The sequence below is a fragment of the Chionomys nivalis genome, chromosome 2, assembly GCF_950005125.1.
Source record: "Chionomys nivalis chromosome 2, mChiNiv1.1, whole genome shotgun sequence".
In the NCBI taxonomy this organism is placed as follows: domain Eukaryota; kingdom Metazoa; phylum Chordata; class Mammalia; order Rodentia; family Cricetidae; genus Chionomys; species Chionomys nivalis.
In genome coordinates, this window is record NC_080087.1 from 79,092,787 (window position 1) to 79,112,589 (window position 19,803).

At 48.7% G+C, this 19,803-nt stretch overlaps 1 protein-coding gene across 1 annotated transcript; it reads right to left on the bottom strand.

Moving 5' to 3' along the window:
• Positions 1–3,015: 3,015 nt before the first annotated feature.
• LOC130869920 (CD177 antigen-like) lies at positions 3,016–18,840 on the bottom strand. Its single transcript, XM_057762411.1, has 7 exons — positions 18,646–18,840; positions 15,709–15,781; positions 8,075–8,179; positions 5,247–5,387; positions 4,323–4,508; positions 4,103–4,237; positions 3,016–3,398 (listed from the first exon to the last, which is right to left on the bottom strand). Exons 3-7 carry the CDS (start codon positions 8,136–8,138, stop codon positions 3,193–3,195), a joined length of 732 nt encoding a protein of 243 aa, XP_057618394.1. The 5' UTR covers positions 8,139–8,179; positions 15,709–15,781; positions 18,646–18,840; the 3' UTR covers positions 3,016–3,192.
• Between the last annotated feature and the right edge of the window lie 963 nt (positions 18,841–19,803).

Here is a 19,803-nt window from a genome sequence, read left to right on the forward strand (position 1 = left end):
CCCTTTCCTCATGATGGCGGCCTGGTAGGAGGAGAGGAAGCTTCCTGGCACACTGGTGTGGCTTCCGTTGTGAAAGCAGACAAAGCAGGGAGCTCTGTAGTGACACTTACCCAGGAGGAGGGGAGAGACGAGAGGTTAGAGCAGGCAGAGGAGAAAACACTGGAGACATGCAAGTGTCTCAGTGAGCAGGATTGCCCATGTGCGGGGGCCCTAAAGGGTGTACCAGGGAGATGCCCATGGGGTGGTCACCCCGAAAAGGTGCTGAAGAGGCCTAACTTAACATTAGTGGAGCCATGACAGGCTGCAGACTAACAATACTGGAACTGGACCTCACCCTTACAGTAGTCAGGAAAAACTACAAGCTGTACTCTGTGGGGAACCGATCAGAGTTGAGACAAGTACTAGATGTTCCAGATCGTTGCCTAACCTGTGTATAGGTTGCCAATTTCCTTGCAGCAACACCAGTACCAATCGCTGTTTGACAACACTCCTGTTGCCCCACACCTGCCCAGTCAGGAGTTCAACCCCATCTGAATCTAGAATTCCACCTCCATCCTTTACTCCTTAAAAACCCTGCCGAAGCTGAGCTCAATGTGCTCCCTGGTCTAACTGCTGTGTAGGAACAGAGAACCCAAGCTGGAGCTTGCAGGAAAAAAGCTCTTTGCCTTTGCATATGAACTCAGACTCCTGGTGGTCTCTGGGGGACTCATGATGTGGGCATAACAGGTGTAGCACTGAGAGAGGACATTCACTGTGCAGACAAGCACAGATGGATGTTAGAGAATGTGTGTCGGGGGGAGAAGCAGATGAAGGGGTAGACTCTGAAATCAAATTTGGAGAGCGGAGAAAGCAAGCAGACACATGTTGGGAGTTCCAGCAGCCTGTGGTACTCCATCACCATGCCAACTATGCAGATTCGGCTGTTGTCTTTGGGCATTTCTAGAAAGCAAGCATGGGCCAACAGGAACAACGCAAAAAAGCTGATGTTGGAATGGAGATGGTAGGGGGTTCTGTTGTGCCCTGGTTACAGAGACCCCAAGAAGACCACCAGAGACACAGACTCACCGAAAAGCAAAAGCAAGGTTTAATCACGCAGCACAAACCGCGGTAGGGACCTCGTCTCACATACCGATGCTGTGGGGGCCAGAGGAGGTACCCCACCATTTTAGGCAGGGTTTATAAAGGCAAAACCCCACAAATCTACAGTTATGGGCATAAGGGGTATGGGTGACTCTCTGATTGGCTGCAGTCTAGGGAACTTCCTGCTCTGCTGATATCCACCTTGGGGTCTAGCACAGAATGGAGTTGGCTTTGTCCCTTCATTTCCTCCTGTGAATCCCATGTCAGCTGTGGTCCCAGAGCCAGTGTCTTTGTGGATGGCTTTTGGAGAGCCAGGTTAAGTACTGTTAAGGAGGATTAAAGTGATGGGCTTGGTCGCTGCCTCAGCCTATCTAGGACTTGCAGTCCAGCACATGAAGACCCAAGGTTGATCTCTGAAACCCGAGTGAAAGCTGCCTGTTCTCTTCCCCATTCCTTCCATATGTGAGCAATGCTCACATACGTGCTAACTGTATGCTCTCCTCTGCTCCCATGCCTTCCCCCTGCATCCCATCAAACCAGGAACTACGATGAACCTTCCGATGCCTAAGCCACATTTTGACAGGCAGCAGAGCGACTAATTCACTGAGGGACCCTGAGGACTGGGCCCGCTGCTTCTGTGCCCCTAGGTTCACTCTTCTTCCCACTTCCCCCTGGTGTGGATGTCAGATCTATGGGAACTGCCTTATTTGGCCTGCGTGCGGGGTCCCAGGAGGACCATGACACTGGAAAAAAGTCTCCACTCTGTAGCATGAGGGCTAGCTTGTTGGGGTTTCTGTCCCACTTGGTACCCCACAGTCGGCAAGGTCCCAAAGAAAATCACATAGAGGTCTCCATAAGATTATGAACTGATTGGCCCATTAGCTCAGGCTTCATATTAGCTCTTATATCTTATATTAACCCATTGTTCTTATCTATGTTAGCCACATGGCTCTGTACCTTTTTCAGTTGGGCAGATCACATCCTGCTTCTTCGGTGGTCTGTGCAGGACTCTGGAAAGAGCTTCCTTCTTCCCAGAATACTCCTGTTCTCATCGCCCCGCCTCTACTTCCTGTCTGGTTGACCCACCTATACTTCCTGCCTGGCCAATCAGAGTTTATTTAAAACATGATTGACAGAAGACAGACAATTCTCCCGCAATACCACTCCTCTCTCACAGAGCCTGAAACTCTGAAATGTGAGTTTCAGTCTGGCATGAAAATGTAACACCTGTGTTTGAGTGACTGCGTGTGTGTTGTATGGATGTGGTGTGTATGGTGGATGTGGTGTGGGTGGATGTGTGAATGTTGTGTGTGTGTACATTGTGTGTGTATGGTGTATGGATGTGTGTGTAGTTGTGTCAATGTGGTATGTTGTATGTCTGTATGTTGCATGTATGCGGTATGTGCGTGTGGTGTATGTATGGTGCATGTGATGTGTCTGTGTTGTGTGGATGTGGTGTATATGTGTATGGTATGTCTGTGTATGGTGTGTGTAGATGTTGTGTGGATATGGTGTGTGTGTGGTGTGTGTATGGTGTGTGTGTTCCCTGATCCTTACCCTTTCAAGCCTACAATAGCAGCAATTACCTGGTAATGGCCCTAAGAAACTGTATCAAGCCTTATTCTCTCCTCCCGTGTCAATAACCCCAACTTGTATCACTCAGAGCCTCTTACCGAGCTACTCAGGAGAGGTGAAAGCCCTTTGCTGTGCTCCTGGCCCCTCCCAGGTCACAGTGAGGCCCAGCATTTTAGGTGGCAGCACCCTGAGGGCTCTGTGGGCAGACACAGGAAGGCTGGCCTTGGCAGCAGGTCTCTCATGATCCCACTGCCTGCCGTCATCTGCTTGCATAAAGAGAAACCCAGTATTTGGAGAAACAACAGCAACTTTATTATTCCACATGTATGGCCAATATGTGGGTGTCCATTGGCACAGGGTGAGATCAGTGGCTCCCATATATCAGTATCAGTGATGAGAGGTGAGGGATCGGGACAGCATGGGCAGAAGGTTCCAAGTGTAAGGTCTTAGGTTATGATGTCAGAGGAGGGCTGGGTATGGGTGGCCAACAGGGATTAAGGATTGCAGGGAAATGGGTTCAGCAGAGAGGACAAAGCCCTACAAACAAAGGGCTAAGAAGAGCCCCAGCCCTAACACCCAAGCCAGGGAAGAGGCCGAGACACCTCCATCCAGAGGCTTTTGATCATTTTCATCCTCAGAGAGTTCTTTTGTGGAGAAGATCCCGATTGTTTTAGAGCCACCCAGTAAGGTTTTGGCAGGTGAGGACATGCATCCCTGAAGGCTCAGTGTGGAAGACACTCCACCTGGAGGGTGAGGATCAGTCAGGGGTGCCACAGTCCAGCAATGCTGGGAAACTCTGACCCAGGAATCCCAGACCCATCCTTCTCCCCCAAACCTTGAATCTAACACCTGCCTCCCTTCCCCCACCCAGGGCTCCAGGTCCCAGTTCCACTCCCTGACAGGGCTAAAGGGCCAACCTTTAGCATAGTGAGTCCAGGCCTGTAGTAGGAGCTGCGGGCCTGCTTTTCGTCCTGCCTGGCTCCCACACGGATAGCTTTACACCAGAAATAATTACACAAAAACTGTATTCTTTTAAACACTGCTTGGCCCATTAGCTCTAGCCCTTACTGGCTAATTCTCATATCCTGATCAACCCATCTCTAATAATCTGTGTAGCATCAGTCTGACCAAAAAAGATTTAGCATGTCTGACCTGGCGGCTTGCTTCATCGCTTCTGGCTCTGAGAGGAGCTGCCCTACATCTGAGCTCACTTCCTCTTCCTCCCAGTATTCTGTTCCGTTTACTCCGCCTATCTAAATTCTGCCCTATCAGATGGGCCAAGGCAGTTTCTTTATTAGCCAATGACCTTTCTCCATCACAGGCCCAGCTCTTCTCCCTCAGACCCAGGGGTCCAGGCCCAGCCTCCTTCCATCTGAGGTAGCCTCATCTTGATACAACCCTCCATCCTCAAACCCTGGAGCCCTGGCTCTTTCCTTCCCACACTCACCTCCCTGGAGCACAAGGTCCCCTTTATAACAGCGAGTGGTCCCCTGAGGGCAGGTGACAAAGTTGGTGTTCTGAAAGCAGGATCCAGACAACTCTACACACACCGGACACTGCAGGTCTCCAGGGGGAGGGACATCTGAGGACAGAGAGAAAGGTTGGGGCACACTGCATGCTCTCAACGCCAGCCACCAGCTTAACCCCCAAATGTCTGGGTCCCATACTTGGACGAGGGAGGGAGCTCAGTAGGACACTGCTGCTGCTGGCTTCATTGCACAGGTTGGAGGAACAGAAGCGTGTGTAGGAAGCTACCAGCATTCCAGGGGGGCTGGAGTATATGGAGATACCACTGTTGTCCTCTGCCCCACGCCCAGAGCAACCTTTGCTCCCTAGTAGGAGTGTCCTTGGTCCTGTGAGTATAAGAGAGTGAAAGCTGGGCTGGGAAGAGGAGGGTGACAAGGTCTGGGAGCCCAGTTCTTGGGTCCCTTGAAGCTCCCAGTCACAGGAAGGACACAATTCAGCATGTTCTGTGTCAGTCAAAGCCTGAAGCTCAAGCCTGGATCCTTCTGCACCGCCCTCTTGCAGACCTTGCTGCACACTGTCTCCACAGTCTCCCTGAGCCCCTCCCACAGGCTGCAGCCTCACTGTGCTCACCATCTCTTCTACCCCCTTCCTTCCCCCTCTCTCCCCCTCCCTTCCTCTCTCAGTTTCTCTAGCTCTTTGCTTCACTCTCTCTCTTGCTCTCTCTTGGAGAGTCTCAGCCCACCCTGGTCTTGAATTCACTATATAGGTGTGGATGGCACTAAATCTCAATTTCACGGACTCCTCTTTCCCAGCACTGGGATTACAGGTGTGCCCAGTTTACCTAGTGCTATGGATCAAACTCAGGGCTTTTGGCATGGTAAACAGACATTGAACCAACTGAGCCACACCCAGCCCGAGAATGCTTCAAATGATGGAGGTCATCAGGGCCCCTTCTGTTGTTCCAACACTGTTCTCATCTCTGGCCTTGGGGCTACCTTACACCACCACCCAGCAAGGCAAGCCCAGAAAGAGGAGGAAGTGGGCAGGAACTGCAGGACACAGAACCCAGGGTAGGGCTGTGCTGGCCTGGTGCAGGAGTGTGGTCCTCGTCTCATCCCACATACCTACGTCTATGAGGAGGAGCGTCTCCTGACATAACTCCTTAGGTTCACACACTTTGGTCGACAGAGCAGACCACTCGACAGCTTCCTTAGCAAAGCCAGTGCCAAGCTTCAACATGACCCCCTTGTAACATGTCAGAGCACCTGTGGAGAGGAAAACCGTCAGGATTAGTGAGAGTCAGGGAGTCACCACGTCTGCCCCTCAGCTTCCGGGCTAAGAGCGGCCATCATGCTCCAAGTCATACTTCCCATGCCCTGGCTGTGACATCCCCGTCTGGATTAAGGGACTCAGAAGTCACAGTCCCCAAGCCTGTATCTCTGTTCACCCTGTTCCTCCCTGAGCACCTGCTCCTCTCAAAGCCTCCTGAGGAAGACTTGCTCCTCCATTCTATACTCCCCATGGGGTTTCATGGAAGGTGGTCTCAAGCTACCTTTACCTTTTGTGTGTGTTTGTGTGTGCACACATGTGTGTATTCCTGTTCATGTGTGTATGCGTGCATGTGGAAGCCAGAGGAAACCCCAGCTGCCATCTTGAGTGAGTTACACATCTTGCTTCCTGCAGCATGTACTTTCAGTCACTGATTTCATCTCTCCAGTCAAGCTTCTCCTTTCTTATTTATATATTTTTATTACATATGTGCGCGCGTGCGTGTGTGTGTGTGCACGTACGTGTGTGTGTGTGTGTGTTTGCGTGTGTGCATATGTGGGTTTCTGTATGTGCCACAACTTCGGGAGTTAGTTCTCTCCCTCCACCACATGGGACCAGGCAGTGAATTCAGGTGCTTTAACCTAATGAGCCACCTCAGCTACCCTTGACTTGTTTTTCCAGACAGGGTGGCTCAGTGGTCTGAAGCTCTTGAAGTAAAGCCAAGTAGGCTAGCAGGACTGGGCAGCAAGTTGTGGGGTCTGCCCATCGCTGCTTTGCCAGGGCTGGGATTACAAGCATGTTCCACCATAGCTCTCTTTGTCTGTCTGTCTGTCTGTTTGTCTGTCTGTCTGTCTGTCTCCGTGTGTGTGTGTGTGTGTGTGTCTTTCTCCAAGGGTGCTAGGAATTGGACTTAGGTTTTTATGTTTGCATAGCAAGCACCTATTTCCTGAGCCACCTCACCAGCTAATAGATCTCTTTGGACTGAGAAGCCCTAGATTCCAGAGAGATCACTAGGTTGACCTCTAGTGAGCACTGGGCCTGCTCGGTGCCTGGATACAGAAATGACTGCACAGATGAGCCCACTGCATCCACTGTGTGTGTGTGCATGTGCCTGTGCCTGTGCGTGTGTGTGTGTGTGTGTGTGTCTGAGACAGGCTCTAGCTCTGTGGTCCAGGCTGGCCTCCCTCTGGCAGTCCTCCAGCCTCTACCTCTGGGGCACTGGGACTGCAGAGCCAGCTCCTGTCTTCACTGTTGACAGGACTGCCTCACTTCCTCACCACAGCTCCACAGCAGGTGGCAGCATTCTCAAGGGAGGGAAGCAGAGGCAGGAAGTGTTGGGGATTTGTCCAGAGTCATCCAGGCAGGAGGTGGCAGAGCTAGACTCGGAATTTTGGCTTTCAGTTTCCTTAGATCAGGGTTGAACACAGCAGTCCAGTTAGAGGACCTTGAGCTTGACCTTCCCTGACGACCTCACGTAATCATGGCAAGACCTCATGTGCCCCAGGATGCAGAAATTCTGGGATCTGGGACTGGGTGTTCACAAGCGCATCCTCTTGATGGCCCCCAGTGCGGCGCTGGCCATCTCCTCATTTCCCAGGGGAGAATGTGCAGCTCAGCTGCCCCGCTCCTGCAACCAGATCTGCACTCTCTGCTCCATCCCACCACATCCTCCCCATCCTGCTCAAAGGTGGCTCCTTCCCCTGGGGCACAAGAGGCAGAGCTGCCCAAATTCTCATCCATGTTTTCCCTCCAGCCCCTGCTGCATTCTCTAGGAAACCCTGTGGCTTCTGCTGCACAGCAACTGCAGCACCTGAGCACTGTGGCTGCCTCTAATGCTGCCCCCCAGCTGCAAGATGCCAGGGCCTTTGCCTGCCTGTCCTGGGTCTCTCTGATCCCCTTTTTACTTCTCCCCCACCTTCTTCACCACCCAGCATTGGGGTCCTGTTAATGGATGAGGTAATCATGTCAGGGTTCTGAGAAACTCTAAGAAGCCCTGAGAAGACAGAAAATTCTGATAGGCCCCTATCTCCTCCAGAATAAATCTGACTTCTTAAAGGGTTCTAGAGATGGCTCAGGGGTTAAGAGCACTTGCTCCCTTGGAAGTACCGAGTTTAGTGTCCAGCACTTAGGAACACATACCCTCCTTGCAGGCAGGCAAGCAGATGGACAGGCTGGCAGACAGAGGGACAGACAGACACTCCCCTATACATAATTAGAAAAATGAGAACACATCGAAAACCTTCCGAAGTCTTAGCCTGGCCCAGAGGGCCCATGTGACTCGTCCTTCCTACTGTCCGTGCACCCACCACTCTCAGTCACTGTGGCACATAGACAGTCCTCCAGGCTAGGGGACAGCACACAGTGTCATAGAACAAAGGGAGAGAGAACCGCATCCTCGGGTGACAGAACTACGCAGGCCAAGGCAAGGAGCAGGTGGCAGGGGAACACTATGGTGGCTCCCATTATTGACAAAGGACCAAGGGACACATAAGGTTTGACTTCTCTCTGAAAATCTGGGCAGGTTTTGGGTGACCAAAGTGGTTCAGTAGAGTAAGGGGTGTCTCACACGTAGTCCTCCTCGGGGTCTTTGCACACATTCTCCTCCTCCCCCAGTCTGTTAAGAGATTCTCAGTGAAGACTCTCAAATGAAGGTGTGCCCATTGCTCTTCCTCTGCATCCTCACCTGAGAAGGGGGTGAAGCCCAGCACGAAGAGGAGCCATAAGTACTGGATGCTGCAGGCTGCCATGACTTCTCTGAGGCTGGGAAGAGCTGATCAGGACCTGGGAACTGATGGAGAACAGGAGACAATTCAGCCACACAGACAGAGATTAATCCATGGTTTCTGGCTAATGCCAACTTTAGGGGACACAAGAAAGTGAAGCCAGTCCGTCCTGAGTTGCTTGGAAGTTACAATGTCCTGGGACTCATGTTCTCTGGTTGCAATTCTTAGACTCAGCCACGGATTCCCTACACCAAGAACCCAGCAGCTCTGTTCCTTCAGTGTCCAGATGCAGGATACCGGGTCGGGGAGCCCTCTGCTTTAAGCCTCAGGACTTCAGGTGCCAGGCAGAACCTTCTCCAGGTCTCAGAGTCCCAGCTCTCAGCATCTAGCTCCCCCAGACCTCGGATTCTGAGGGCCCTGGTTTGTCCATCCTAGGAATGTGGAATCTGGTTTGTGCTCCTCCCACCTCACAGGACCCAGGGTTCTGATGGACAAGCTTCAGGCCTAAGTGTACAGAACCCAGTTCCCCGCATGAAGGAATAGCCACAGCGGCCTCCTCCTGCAGCCACGGTGGCCATCTAGTATCCAGACGCTTTCCTTGACACAAAGTCCAGAACTGAGACTCGAGAATCCAGAACCAGAGAACAATCCCAGCCTCCTAAGAGCAAAGCCCCCTTCCTTCAGATTCCGGAACCCAGGACCAGTTCTCCCTCAGACCCAAGATTCTGTCCCTGTTTATCAAACTCAGGCCTACGTATCTAGACCCCCTCCCTGGGACTCAAGAGTCCAGGCCAGCCTCCTCCCTCAGACTCAATCCCACCGCTGACCCCTGTCCCCTTCTTTCCCCTGCTCTTCTTCACTGGCTTCTTTCCCCAGGTCTCAGAGATCTGGTCCCTCACTGTTCCTTTTCTTTTTAAGCAGCAGAATCTTTCTGGCTCCACAATGCCCTCACCAGATCTTGGGCTTGGAAGGCGCTCCCCGATGCGTTCCAGTCTCGTGTCTGTCCCCTCTCAGGGTCCCTGAATGAAGCAACTTCAGGGTCAGATAATACACTCGAAGTCTCATTGGCTTATGAGAATCCTTTGAAAACATTGGATAAACCTGGAGAATCGCTGCATCTCATTGGTCCCAGAGATGCCAATTACTGGCCTCTTCATGATGCACGCATGCGTAGAAAGGTAAAGTTGGGCAACGGTCGGTGGTGTCCGTGGCGGTTGCTGCTGAGGTCATCTGCCAATTGCAGGGTCACATGGTATCCTGGAAGACTGCGTGGTGAAAGGTCTTTTGTTCTGTCACTTGAAATGTTTCTAAATTGTACCCATAAGCAGCGAGCAGGTGACAGCACCGACTGCTGTAACGGATGTTTACCCTCGTCAGTGCTGTGCGGATGACCACTCAGATTATACACAATTGTCAGTTCTTTTATTACGTTTTAGTATATCTTGTGTGCATATGTGTGGACAATCATATGTCAAGGTACACATGACAGGGGGCAATTTTTGGGGTCAGTTTCTTTCTACCTGTAGTCCCAGGAATTAAACTCGGGATTTCAGGCTCATGGACAGGGGGTTCCACCTGCTAAGTTACTTTCTGACCCGCACTTTCCTTTGAAATAGTAACATATTAATTAGTTTCGTTGCAAGTTTCTCCTAAGATCATGTAATGTACTTCAGGCGATTATTATATTTTGAGGTAAAGTCTTTTTACCAAAGATGACTCTCTTGTGTAACTGAAAATGAGCCCCGGCCCCTTGTTCACATTTATGCCTTCTGTTCCCCTTCCACCTTCTCTCAGTCCTCTCCTTTCAGGTCCCTTCTGTCTATATTCCCAACCTGTGCCGTTTATCTTTCTGACTCTGGCTGACTGGGCTTTTCACAGGGTCCCGAGAACGGGAGGATTTTGTTGATCATGGCCACTTAGTATTGCACCACACACACCATGCTTTCTTCATCTGTTGGTGGACATGCCACATTTTTGTTTTATTATCGGGTTATTGGGTATTGGGCACTCTCTCTGTGGGTGCTTTCTGATGACATTAGGGACCCAAGGAAGCTGAGTTGCTGGTCAAGGCTGGGAAAAGCAGGATGCTTCACCAGTTGTACTATTGGGAAGTGTAGTCTGTGAGGCTGGACCAGGATGTACATTCCAAGAAACAGCTGTTGCTGGGGCTGGAATTGATTTGTTGGGGCAGATGGACTATGGACAGAGGTAAAGTTAAGGAGTCTAGGGAAGCTATCTTGGATGTACAGTTGAAACCCCTAGGTCTATGGTCCTTATTGTTGGGAAGAAGAATCCCAACCCTAGGAATAGGCAGGAAAGCTTAGGCTGTAGGTTGGCAGGAGTCTGGAGTCTGTTCAAGAGTTCTTGAGTGGAGCCATTGACCATTTAGATTGGTGATATAAGGTTAGTCAGGGAAAAATTGTCATCTGAAAGTGGGGTCTGGCTGTGCTGGGGAGAAAACATTTTGAGGGGTTTCCATTGCAGCAAAATAGTCTTTCTGTGGGGTTCAGGTGGTTTCTGAAATTGAGATATTTGGGGAACATGGGTGACTGGGGAGGCTCTTAGCAAATGATGACAGAAACAGCCTGTAAAGGTTGAGAGAACTTCGCTTTCATTTCCGAAGGGGGACTTGGATGGTCAAGGCTACAGTCAGCAGTGGGGGTGGGACATTGGCAACTAGGGTAACAGGGGCAATGTGGCCAAAGAAGGGCTTAGAGGAGAGGCAGAGAGGAAGCAGTGGGGTGCAATGAAGGAGGGATCTGTGACGTTGAGGAAAGAATTTGTTGGGTGACCTTGCCCCAAATGAGTGTTTGGCTGTGTGTGTGTGTGTGTGTGTGTGTGTGTGTGTGTGTGTGTGTGTCAGAGAGGAGATAGCTTGGCCTGTGTCTTGTAATCGGGAGTGTGGTATTTGTTCAGAGTGTTTGATATTTGAGACATCTGGACAGGTTGGGGGAGGAAGTTGGTAGTGGATGTGAGAGAATCATTTGGACAGAGGAAAAGTGGGACTGTAGAAGAGAGGTGAGATCTGTTTTGTTTGGGAATTGTTGGCAGCGGGGAATAGGTGAGTTTGATGGAACAGGCATCAGAGGGAAAGGATGGATACACCAAGCGGGGTTTGGAGAGTGTCCTGCCTTGAAGGAGGGTTAGGGATGTTGTTATCTGGGTTATGTAGTAGGGTAGCCTGGAGTGAGTGGTAAGGGATGAAAGGGAGCTTGATGGGCTGTCATGTCGGCAAGATTATCGTCTTTACTGATAATGACAGGTCAGTCTGATGAGGAGCATTACCACAGTGCAGATGGCATTGTCTATGCAGAGTCCCATTTGTCTTTAACTTTCTTGTTAGGAGGGGATGTCTGTTTATTGTGGAAAGTTTTTCATTTTAAATGCCATATTCAGCAGATGTTTGAGAAATTTGAGGACCAGGTATTTATTAAGCTACCTGATTACAGGCTTAGCCATGAAGACACATATAGGAGGCCAAATAAAGCTTATTCCTGTAATTAATCATGATAATAAGTATAGTTCTGGACATATTAAAGAATTTGATTATTCATAAGGTGACTATTAACTTACGTATCTTAATTATCTTTAACAGTTTAAGTTTGAGCCTTAAAATTTGAGTTAAAGATTTGATTGGAGATCCTTTAACATCAAAATAAACCATAAACACTATAAACTTTACGATTACAGAATATTAGATTTTTGCCGGGCGGTGGTGGCGCACTCCTTTAATCCCAGTACTTGGGAGGCAGAGGCAGGCGGATCTCTGGGAGTTCGAGGCCAGCCTGGTCTACAAGAGCTAGTTCCAGGACAGGAACCAAAAAGCTACGGAGAAACCCTGTCTCGAAAATAAAAAAAAAAAAAAAAAAAAGAATATCAGATTTTTGTGTGGCTCAGTTTAAACTTAAAGAAATGTCAGGACAGGTAAGGATTAAGTTAGGAAAATAGGGGGGAGGGAATTAGTTTTCAGGAAGGGAAGGAGTCTTTTGGTGGCAGGGGAGATGGGGGTGGGAGGCAGGGATGAGATGGGTGGGGGTTGGGCTGGCATGTGGGATGGAGAGGCTGGGTTTGGGAGTTGCAGTAGCCCAGACACAGGCCTAAGGAAGCTGTACTTCCTAGGAGGAGGAAAGGTGTGAGTTTGTTTAGGATTTTGGTTGCTGGGAAGGGAAAATGCAAAGATGGACAGTTGAACGGGGGCCTCCTAGAGTTCTGTGCTCATGAGCATTGACTCCTTCCTGCCTGGCTGGGCTGAACTGGGCCAGGGAAAGTGGGCTGGAGGACTAGGAGGTGCCTAGGAGAGGGAATCTGGAGAGGCCAGCCATCCGGCTGAAAAACCCTCGTTTTTAAGGGTGGTGGGAGAAATCCCACAGTCTCAATAATTTAGGCCAACAGATGTAATCAGCAAGAGGTGTCTTTATTACACAGGCACCTGAGGGTGCAACAGTAGCTTACGCCAACTGCCCACCCCGGGCAAATTCAAACAGCCATATTTATAGGGAATTACATAAGAGGGTAGTATAGTACAAGCATTTCATTGGCTCTCAAATTGGTGGGCTTAGCTCATCCTGGGAATGGCCCCATGTCTGTTCTCGAATTTCCCTGAAAAACCATAAAGACAGATAAAACACCCTGTAGCAAGTTGGCAATTTAGATAGGATGTCTTGGGGGGTGGAGTATCCCTCTCCTTAGCCTAGTCAGTGAGTCTGCAACCCACAGATATCCAGTTTTAGCATCGGCTGAGCCCGGGGGCCCAGCTAAATTTTTAGCAGAATTTAACATAGTATGTGGGCACGGGGGTCTTTCAAGTATGGGGGGGGATCTTTCATTCCTCCCTTGGGTTTTATTATGGATAGAATCTTATATCCATTCATCTTGCTCTGGGGTCTGGCTGGCCTCAGGGTCCATTTGCCTAAGTGCATGGTATTGCTGAGTGAGGACCATGGTCTGGATAACCGTTAACCTGTCCTTAACAAATTGGACTAGCCTGTTAAGGATACAGGGCCCAAAGGTGAGTATGAGCATCAAAATAATTATAGGACCCGTGATTGTGGAGATTAGGGTTGTAAACCAGGGCGATCAATTAAACCAGCTTTGATAATCCTGCTTTCCTTGAGGGGTAAAAGAAATATTAAGGGGTAGACAGTATCCCGTGGTGTAGGACCATTTACCTGTTTCATGCCTGTAGTCCCCTGTTTTTAGTATTTTTTAAGGGGGGGGGCTTTTTTTTAACCATGGTGGACTATAATCTTATCCCAGGAGAAGGATGGGTTTCAATATGCATCACCTGTGGTTTCGCATCCCCAGGTAATGTAAAAATATTTCCCAAGGCCTCCACATGGGTGGGCAGTAGCCTGATTTTTTCCATCCAGGGGGCAGACATAAAAATCAAGTGGAGCAAGAAGACACTACCTAATAAGACTGGAACAGCCTTCTACCCCATTGCCTCCTGAGGTTGGTTCCATATTAAGTGTTAGCTGATCATGTTTAAAAGCAGCTATGTCTTAAGTCCCAAGTGCTGTAGCCAGCTGGCAAAAATCAGGGCTAAGATTGGGCCACCAGGCACCAGGAGGGTAAAGGCGAGTGACAGACCAGACTATATCCCCCATTGGGAGAATACCTGCCAAGTAAGTTGTTTGGGTATGTGAGGGCTCCCTGAGACCCTGGCATCTAGGACAAGGAGGGCCAGGGTCGTGATTAATATTAGGCCCTGACAAGTCTTATCTTTAATGGGTTTTGAGTGCGCTGGAGCCTCCATGGTGACTCCAGGTCCTGATTGTCGATGAGGTGTTCTGGCTGGGCTGCTTTGAGTGTGATGCGTGGATCCAGGCAGTGATTCCGTCCACCTCTAGGGCAGTTGGGGTCGTGAGGAGTAGTGTATGAACTTCTCCACCGTGGTTCCGAAGTTTTTGTCTGATGTCTCCGGACCCAAATGCTGTCACCTATCTTGAAAGGGTGAGGGACCACAGGAGCCCGATCTGAGTCCTAGTAAGCAGCTGCCAGGGGCTTTCAGATTTCTTGCTGCACCAACTGGAGGGACTGCAAGTGAGCCTGCAGGGTAGGGGAGGTGGATCAGCAATATCAAAATAAAAAAGTTATGGCTGGAGGAGGACCTCCGTACAGGATCTCAAAAGGGGTTAATCCATGTGGCCCCGGGGTGTTTTAAACCCAGAACCGAACAGGGGAGGGAGGTCTGTGCAGTCATTTTTTATTTGCCTGTCTCCAGGGCCAATTATGTCAATTTGTAAAAAAATTTTTTTTTAGAATTTTTTATCCTATCTATCTGACCTGAGTTTTGGGGTAGGTAAGCACAATTTTCAATTGATCCCCAATGACTTACCTGGGCAACAAAGGCAGGTCTGTTATCTGACATGATTACCTCGGGCATCCCAAACCTGGGGAGGAATTTTATGATCTTTTTAGCCATTACATTGGTTATCTCAGTCCTGGTCAATGTATGATGGCTATCTTTATCCTCTGCCATGTAGAGCTTGTATCAAAGTCATAAGTTCAGCTTTCTGGGAGGGCTGACATCCCTTCAGGGAGGCTATTGGCCCAGATCATTTGCTTTTTGTCTGCCATTGCTGCCCCCGCCTTCCGCTTATCTTCAGTTTTGTATACCTGCTTGGTTAGGACCCCAGCCTTGTGCCCCAGGCAAGCTTTGCCATCATTTCCGGCTCTGCCTGGCACAGCTCAGCCTGTGGTTCTGCCAGCTGCATGTCCTTTCTGCAGATGCTGGTAGGGTCTGTAGTCCATCGACGTGAGCAGGGCACAGGAGCAGCAGCCCGGTGCAGGAGGGCACCTGCAGTAGCATCGTGAGCGCTCTATCACAGTCTGACATGGGTCAGGGGAGTGAGACTGCAGGGTGAGCGGCCAGGGCTCATGCGGGCTTTAGGGCAAGCACAGCACCAAGGCAGTTGCTAGGAGGAAAGGATTTCTCCAAAGGTGATGGCAGGGGGAGGTGGTCATCCTCAGTGAGGAGGGCGTGGCAGAGGCAGATAAGCAGCCTGCATCTCCTGCAGAACTGAGAACAACAGGGAAGGCGAAAGTCCCTCGTTTGGTCAGCAAAAGACTTTGATCATACATTCAGGGGTGACCAGGGAGGAACGAGTCATTTATTTGTCCTTTTTTAAATTTATAGTTCGTAAAGTGTCCAGTTTGTTCAATGGCTGTTTTAACCATTTTTAAAGAGTGCTCAGTTCTTGTGTCCCTTAGAAAATCTATAAAGGTATTTAATGTCCTTTTTCTTGTCATAAGCACATTGGCCTTTGTCCAAGAGGGTGTCTCTGTCCATCTTTATTTGTCTTTGATCTTCTGTTGCCCAAGCTCCTTATCTATCTGAGTCCTGCCTTTTTTTTTTTTTTTTTTTTGCTTTACGCCTTTTTCTTTCTCTGTCTCCCCAAATTCCGCAAGCTATCATCTTGCAGCCTATCTACCTGTTGTAACTTTTCTCCTTATATCTGATGTTGACTGTCCTATGAAGGCCATGGCTACCACTACCTGTTGACCTTTAGAGGTTGGGTAAAAATGCCTGTAAACCTCCATTAAACATTTAAGGAACACAGATTCTAACTGACCCCTGGAGAACCTCTCTTACCTTGGCCGAATTAGTGAGGTGCCTTGCCCCTGAGATTTGCCATGAGCCCGGCATTTTGACTGTCAGTTTCTCCCTTTAAGGATTAATTAGACATCATCATGTAGAAGAATGAAGATAGATCCATATTTATCTCTTATGCACAAAACTAAAATCCAAACAAATCAAAAGACCTTAACATAAAACCAACAACATTGAACCTTATAAAAAAAGTTTTAAATACATTTTTAAACATAGCCTCAGTGGCATAGACACTTAGAGATAAACAATCAATGCATAAGATCTCTAGAACTGGAAAACTTTGTATAACAACGGATATAATTAACAGAACATAATACCAGCCTGTAGAATAAGAAGGTATCTTTATTAATTAATTTAAAACCATATAAAGAACTTAAAACTTAATCGTCATAAAAACAAATATTTTAATAAAATTATGTTACGGACCAAAACTGTAAACTCTCAACAAACGAACTTAGAATGACTGAAAAATATTTAAAATTTGCTTAAATATAACATCCTTAATCATAAGAAAAATGTAAATTAAACAATTTTAAATTTTTATCTTATCCCTGTAAAAATGACCAAATTAAAAACATTATTTGACAATTTATGTTTAAGGAAATGTGGGATAAAAATCCTCCGTTGCTCATAAAAATGCAAACTGATACAGCTACTTTGAACATTAGTATGGTGGATTTTTAGAATTAGGTAACATATTACCTTAAACTTAGCAATATCCCTTTTGGGCCTATTTTACATAGCAGAATTATTTTATCATAGACAGAACCTGAAAACAACCCAAAATGTACCTCTTTTATATCAATAATAAATGAAAATCATCATGTTTTTAAATAGCCATAAACATTATAAAGAATCAAAAGAGCCATTCATCATTTAGCAACATCATCATTGTGGATGTAGTGGGGTGAGAGGCTTTAGTTGATCTTTGCCATGTGGGGCACCTCAGAACCCCCATCTTATCATAAGCATTGCAAGCTGTCAAATTTATATCTAAACATGAGCTGACTTAGAAGCTCAGCTGGGCTGTTTACATGGCAATAGTTCTTGAAGACAGTGTAGTCCTGTACCCATCTAAACAGAGCTGGGAATTTATTTATTTATTTATTTATTTATTTATTTATTTATTTATTTTGCATACACTGCATAGTAAGAAATATAGAAACTATCAATCTGTAGTTTATTTTTTAGCACACATTTTTTAAGTTATATTTATATAGTATCTTTGATGATAACCCTAGCTGCCATCTTATTTAATGAAAGTCATTTTTAGACAAGATTGTAATGATAAGCTATGACCAGGCACAACTGTTAACCCCAATCTCTTGCCTCACTTTTGAATGTTTGTGAATACCGTTGCATTCATCTCCATCTTGAAGATAGCTACATTACCAGCTCATGGTCTCAGTACATGATACTTTATTTTTAAACACTGTCCTCATTTATTTTTTTTTGGATCTATTTGGTTTTAACATAAAATATGGTCTATTTAAAATAGCAACCCTGGTAGCTCAGCAAGCAAGTAATCTAACAGGGTATCTGACCCCAGAAAAACAGCCTACTGCAGGTTCCCAGGGTTACTGGGTCCTGTGGGGAGGAATTAGCACCAGCTTGGACCCCGGCTGGCATGTGTGTCTCCACAGGAGGCCTTAGTTCCTTGGCCCTGGTGCTAGCACCAGCTACCTCCCCTGGGCAAGGGCCACAGATCTTTGGCATGAAGCTTAACATGGTATTTGCAGAAGGGGGGCTGCCACTTAGTCCCTAGCACCTTAATTTCCAGGGAAAACAAGCCTTCTCTTTGAAAAGGAGACCCCCAGGACCTGGCTCTAGCCTCAGCCGTCCACAGTGAGTTCCTAGATGTACAGCACAAGCTTCCCGTAACTCCATTTCAGTACTCACAGCAACCTAGTAGCTTTTCTCTGAATGGAATTCCAGAGGCCCCATGAGGAATCCATTCTAGGGCACTTATCAGGTCAGGATTGGTCGGCCATCTGGAAGCCTCAACTCAGTTTCTCAGGTATGCCACATTGTTCACTAGAGAGGCGACTCTTGAGCCCTCATACTAAGCCCAAGGATTGGAAGAGCACTAGGCTTGGCTGAGGTGACATCGGTAAATGCTAGCTTTTTCCAGCTAAGAGGGCTCTCCCGTTAGTGAGCTCCCACAGCTGGAACCTGTGGTGAATCCCTCCGGGCCTGCCTTTTCGCCCATGGTGATGGCGGCTGCTGGGAGAGTCCCCACAGCGGGGATCACGGCTGCCCCCTAATCTGACAGTGGCCAGGGTGCCCTGCCACATCATGCCCTGTGGCGAAGATTGCTCTGGCCGCTCCCTCCCCCAGAGACCTGCACTCTCCAGTAATCGCAACTGCAAGCAGGACGGTTCAGCAGTACAGCCCCAGGAAGGTACAGCCTAGAGAGGCGTGGGTAGGGGCAGACTACCGCGTTTCTTTCGGATTTTCACAGCTGGGTCTGCAGCCTTTTTTTAGAGTTAGGGTCACAGAGGTGGTTACATATTGTCCCATGGTATCAGACTTAAACTCGAGTGCAAAAGACATAACATAAAATTAAAAACACGAAACATAAAACAAAGTTAACAAAGACAGCACAGACAGCAGGCCAGAAGCTGCGCAGCAACAGACCGGCGTAAAGCCAAGTTCAGACGGAGGCGCAGCGGCGAAGTGTCTCCGATCCTCCAACAGGGTGGCCTGATCACCCTCAGATACAAATTGGACCCCGAAAAATCGGGCCCCCGGAATCCCTGGCACGTCTGCCAGGTGGCTAGTGAGGAGTACGGAACCCGTCAGCTCCCTCCTTCACTTAGCCTACGGAGCGTTTGTACGTACAAACGACTTCAAACGGACGGACTGGCGGACGGAAACACATAACCACACAACGAAACACACAACGGCCGGCCAGCTTACCTCCTGATGGTTATCTGAATTATTGAGGGGGGGCTCCCCAAAAAAATCCATCTCGCTGGGACCTCCAAGATGAAAAACCCTCGTTTGCAAGGGTGGTGGGAGAAATCCCACAGTCTCAATAATTCAGGCCAACAGATGTAATCAGCAAGAGGTGTCTTTATTACACAGGCGCCTGAGGGTGCAACAGTAGCTTACGCCAACTGCCCACCCCGGGCAAATTCAAACAGCCATATTTATAGGGAAAAATGATTACATAAGAGGGTAGTATAGTACAAGCATTTCATTGGCTCTCAAATTGGTGGGCTTAGCTCATCCTGGGAATGGCCCCATGTCTGTTCTCGAATTTCCCCGAAAAACCATAAAGACAGATAAAACACCCTGTAGCAAGTTGGCAATTTAGATAGGATGTCTTGGGGGGTGAAGTATCCCTCTCCTTAGCCTAGTCAGTGAGTCTGCAACCCATAGATATCCAGTTTTAGCATCGGCTGAGCCCGGGGGCCCAGCTAAATTTTTAGCAGAATTTAACATAGTATGTGGGCACGGGGGTCTTTCAAGTATGGGGGGGTCTTTCACGGCTTTACAGCAGAAGGAAAAATGGGGTTGTGCTGCCTTTGGCCAGCAGTGAGTGGCAGCGACTAGGGGTGTGGCCTGTGGCAGTGGTCTGAGCAGCCCAGGCCTGAGGAGCAGGGGTGCAGCATCTGTGCCTGCGGCGTTGGTGCAGTGGTGGCAGGGGTGCAGCATCTGTGCCTGCGGCGTTGGTGCAGTGGTGGCAGGGGTGCAGCATCTGTGCCTGCGGCGTTGGTGCAGTGGTGGCAGGGGGGGGTGTGTAGCTAGCTGCACAGCTGCAGTGGAAGTAGGGGTTCTGGGGGGCTAGAGGCAGCCTGGGCTGTACAGGCCTGTAGGATTGGCTGCATGGGGCAGGGCTGTGCTGGCAGAATAGGTGCACAGCAGGATTTCATTGTAACTCCTGGTCATGCCAAGGCGCAGGTGCAGCAGCTAGTGGGCACAGAGTGCCGGGCAGTCAGTATTCCTGCAGTGCGCAGAGGCTTAAATAGGACATGAAACAATGTGCACGGAACAGTGGCGTATAGAGAAACTCAGAGAGTGTAAGAATCACACGGAGGGCATGGAGCAGACAAAAGAGAAAGCAGAGACACA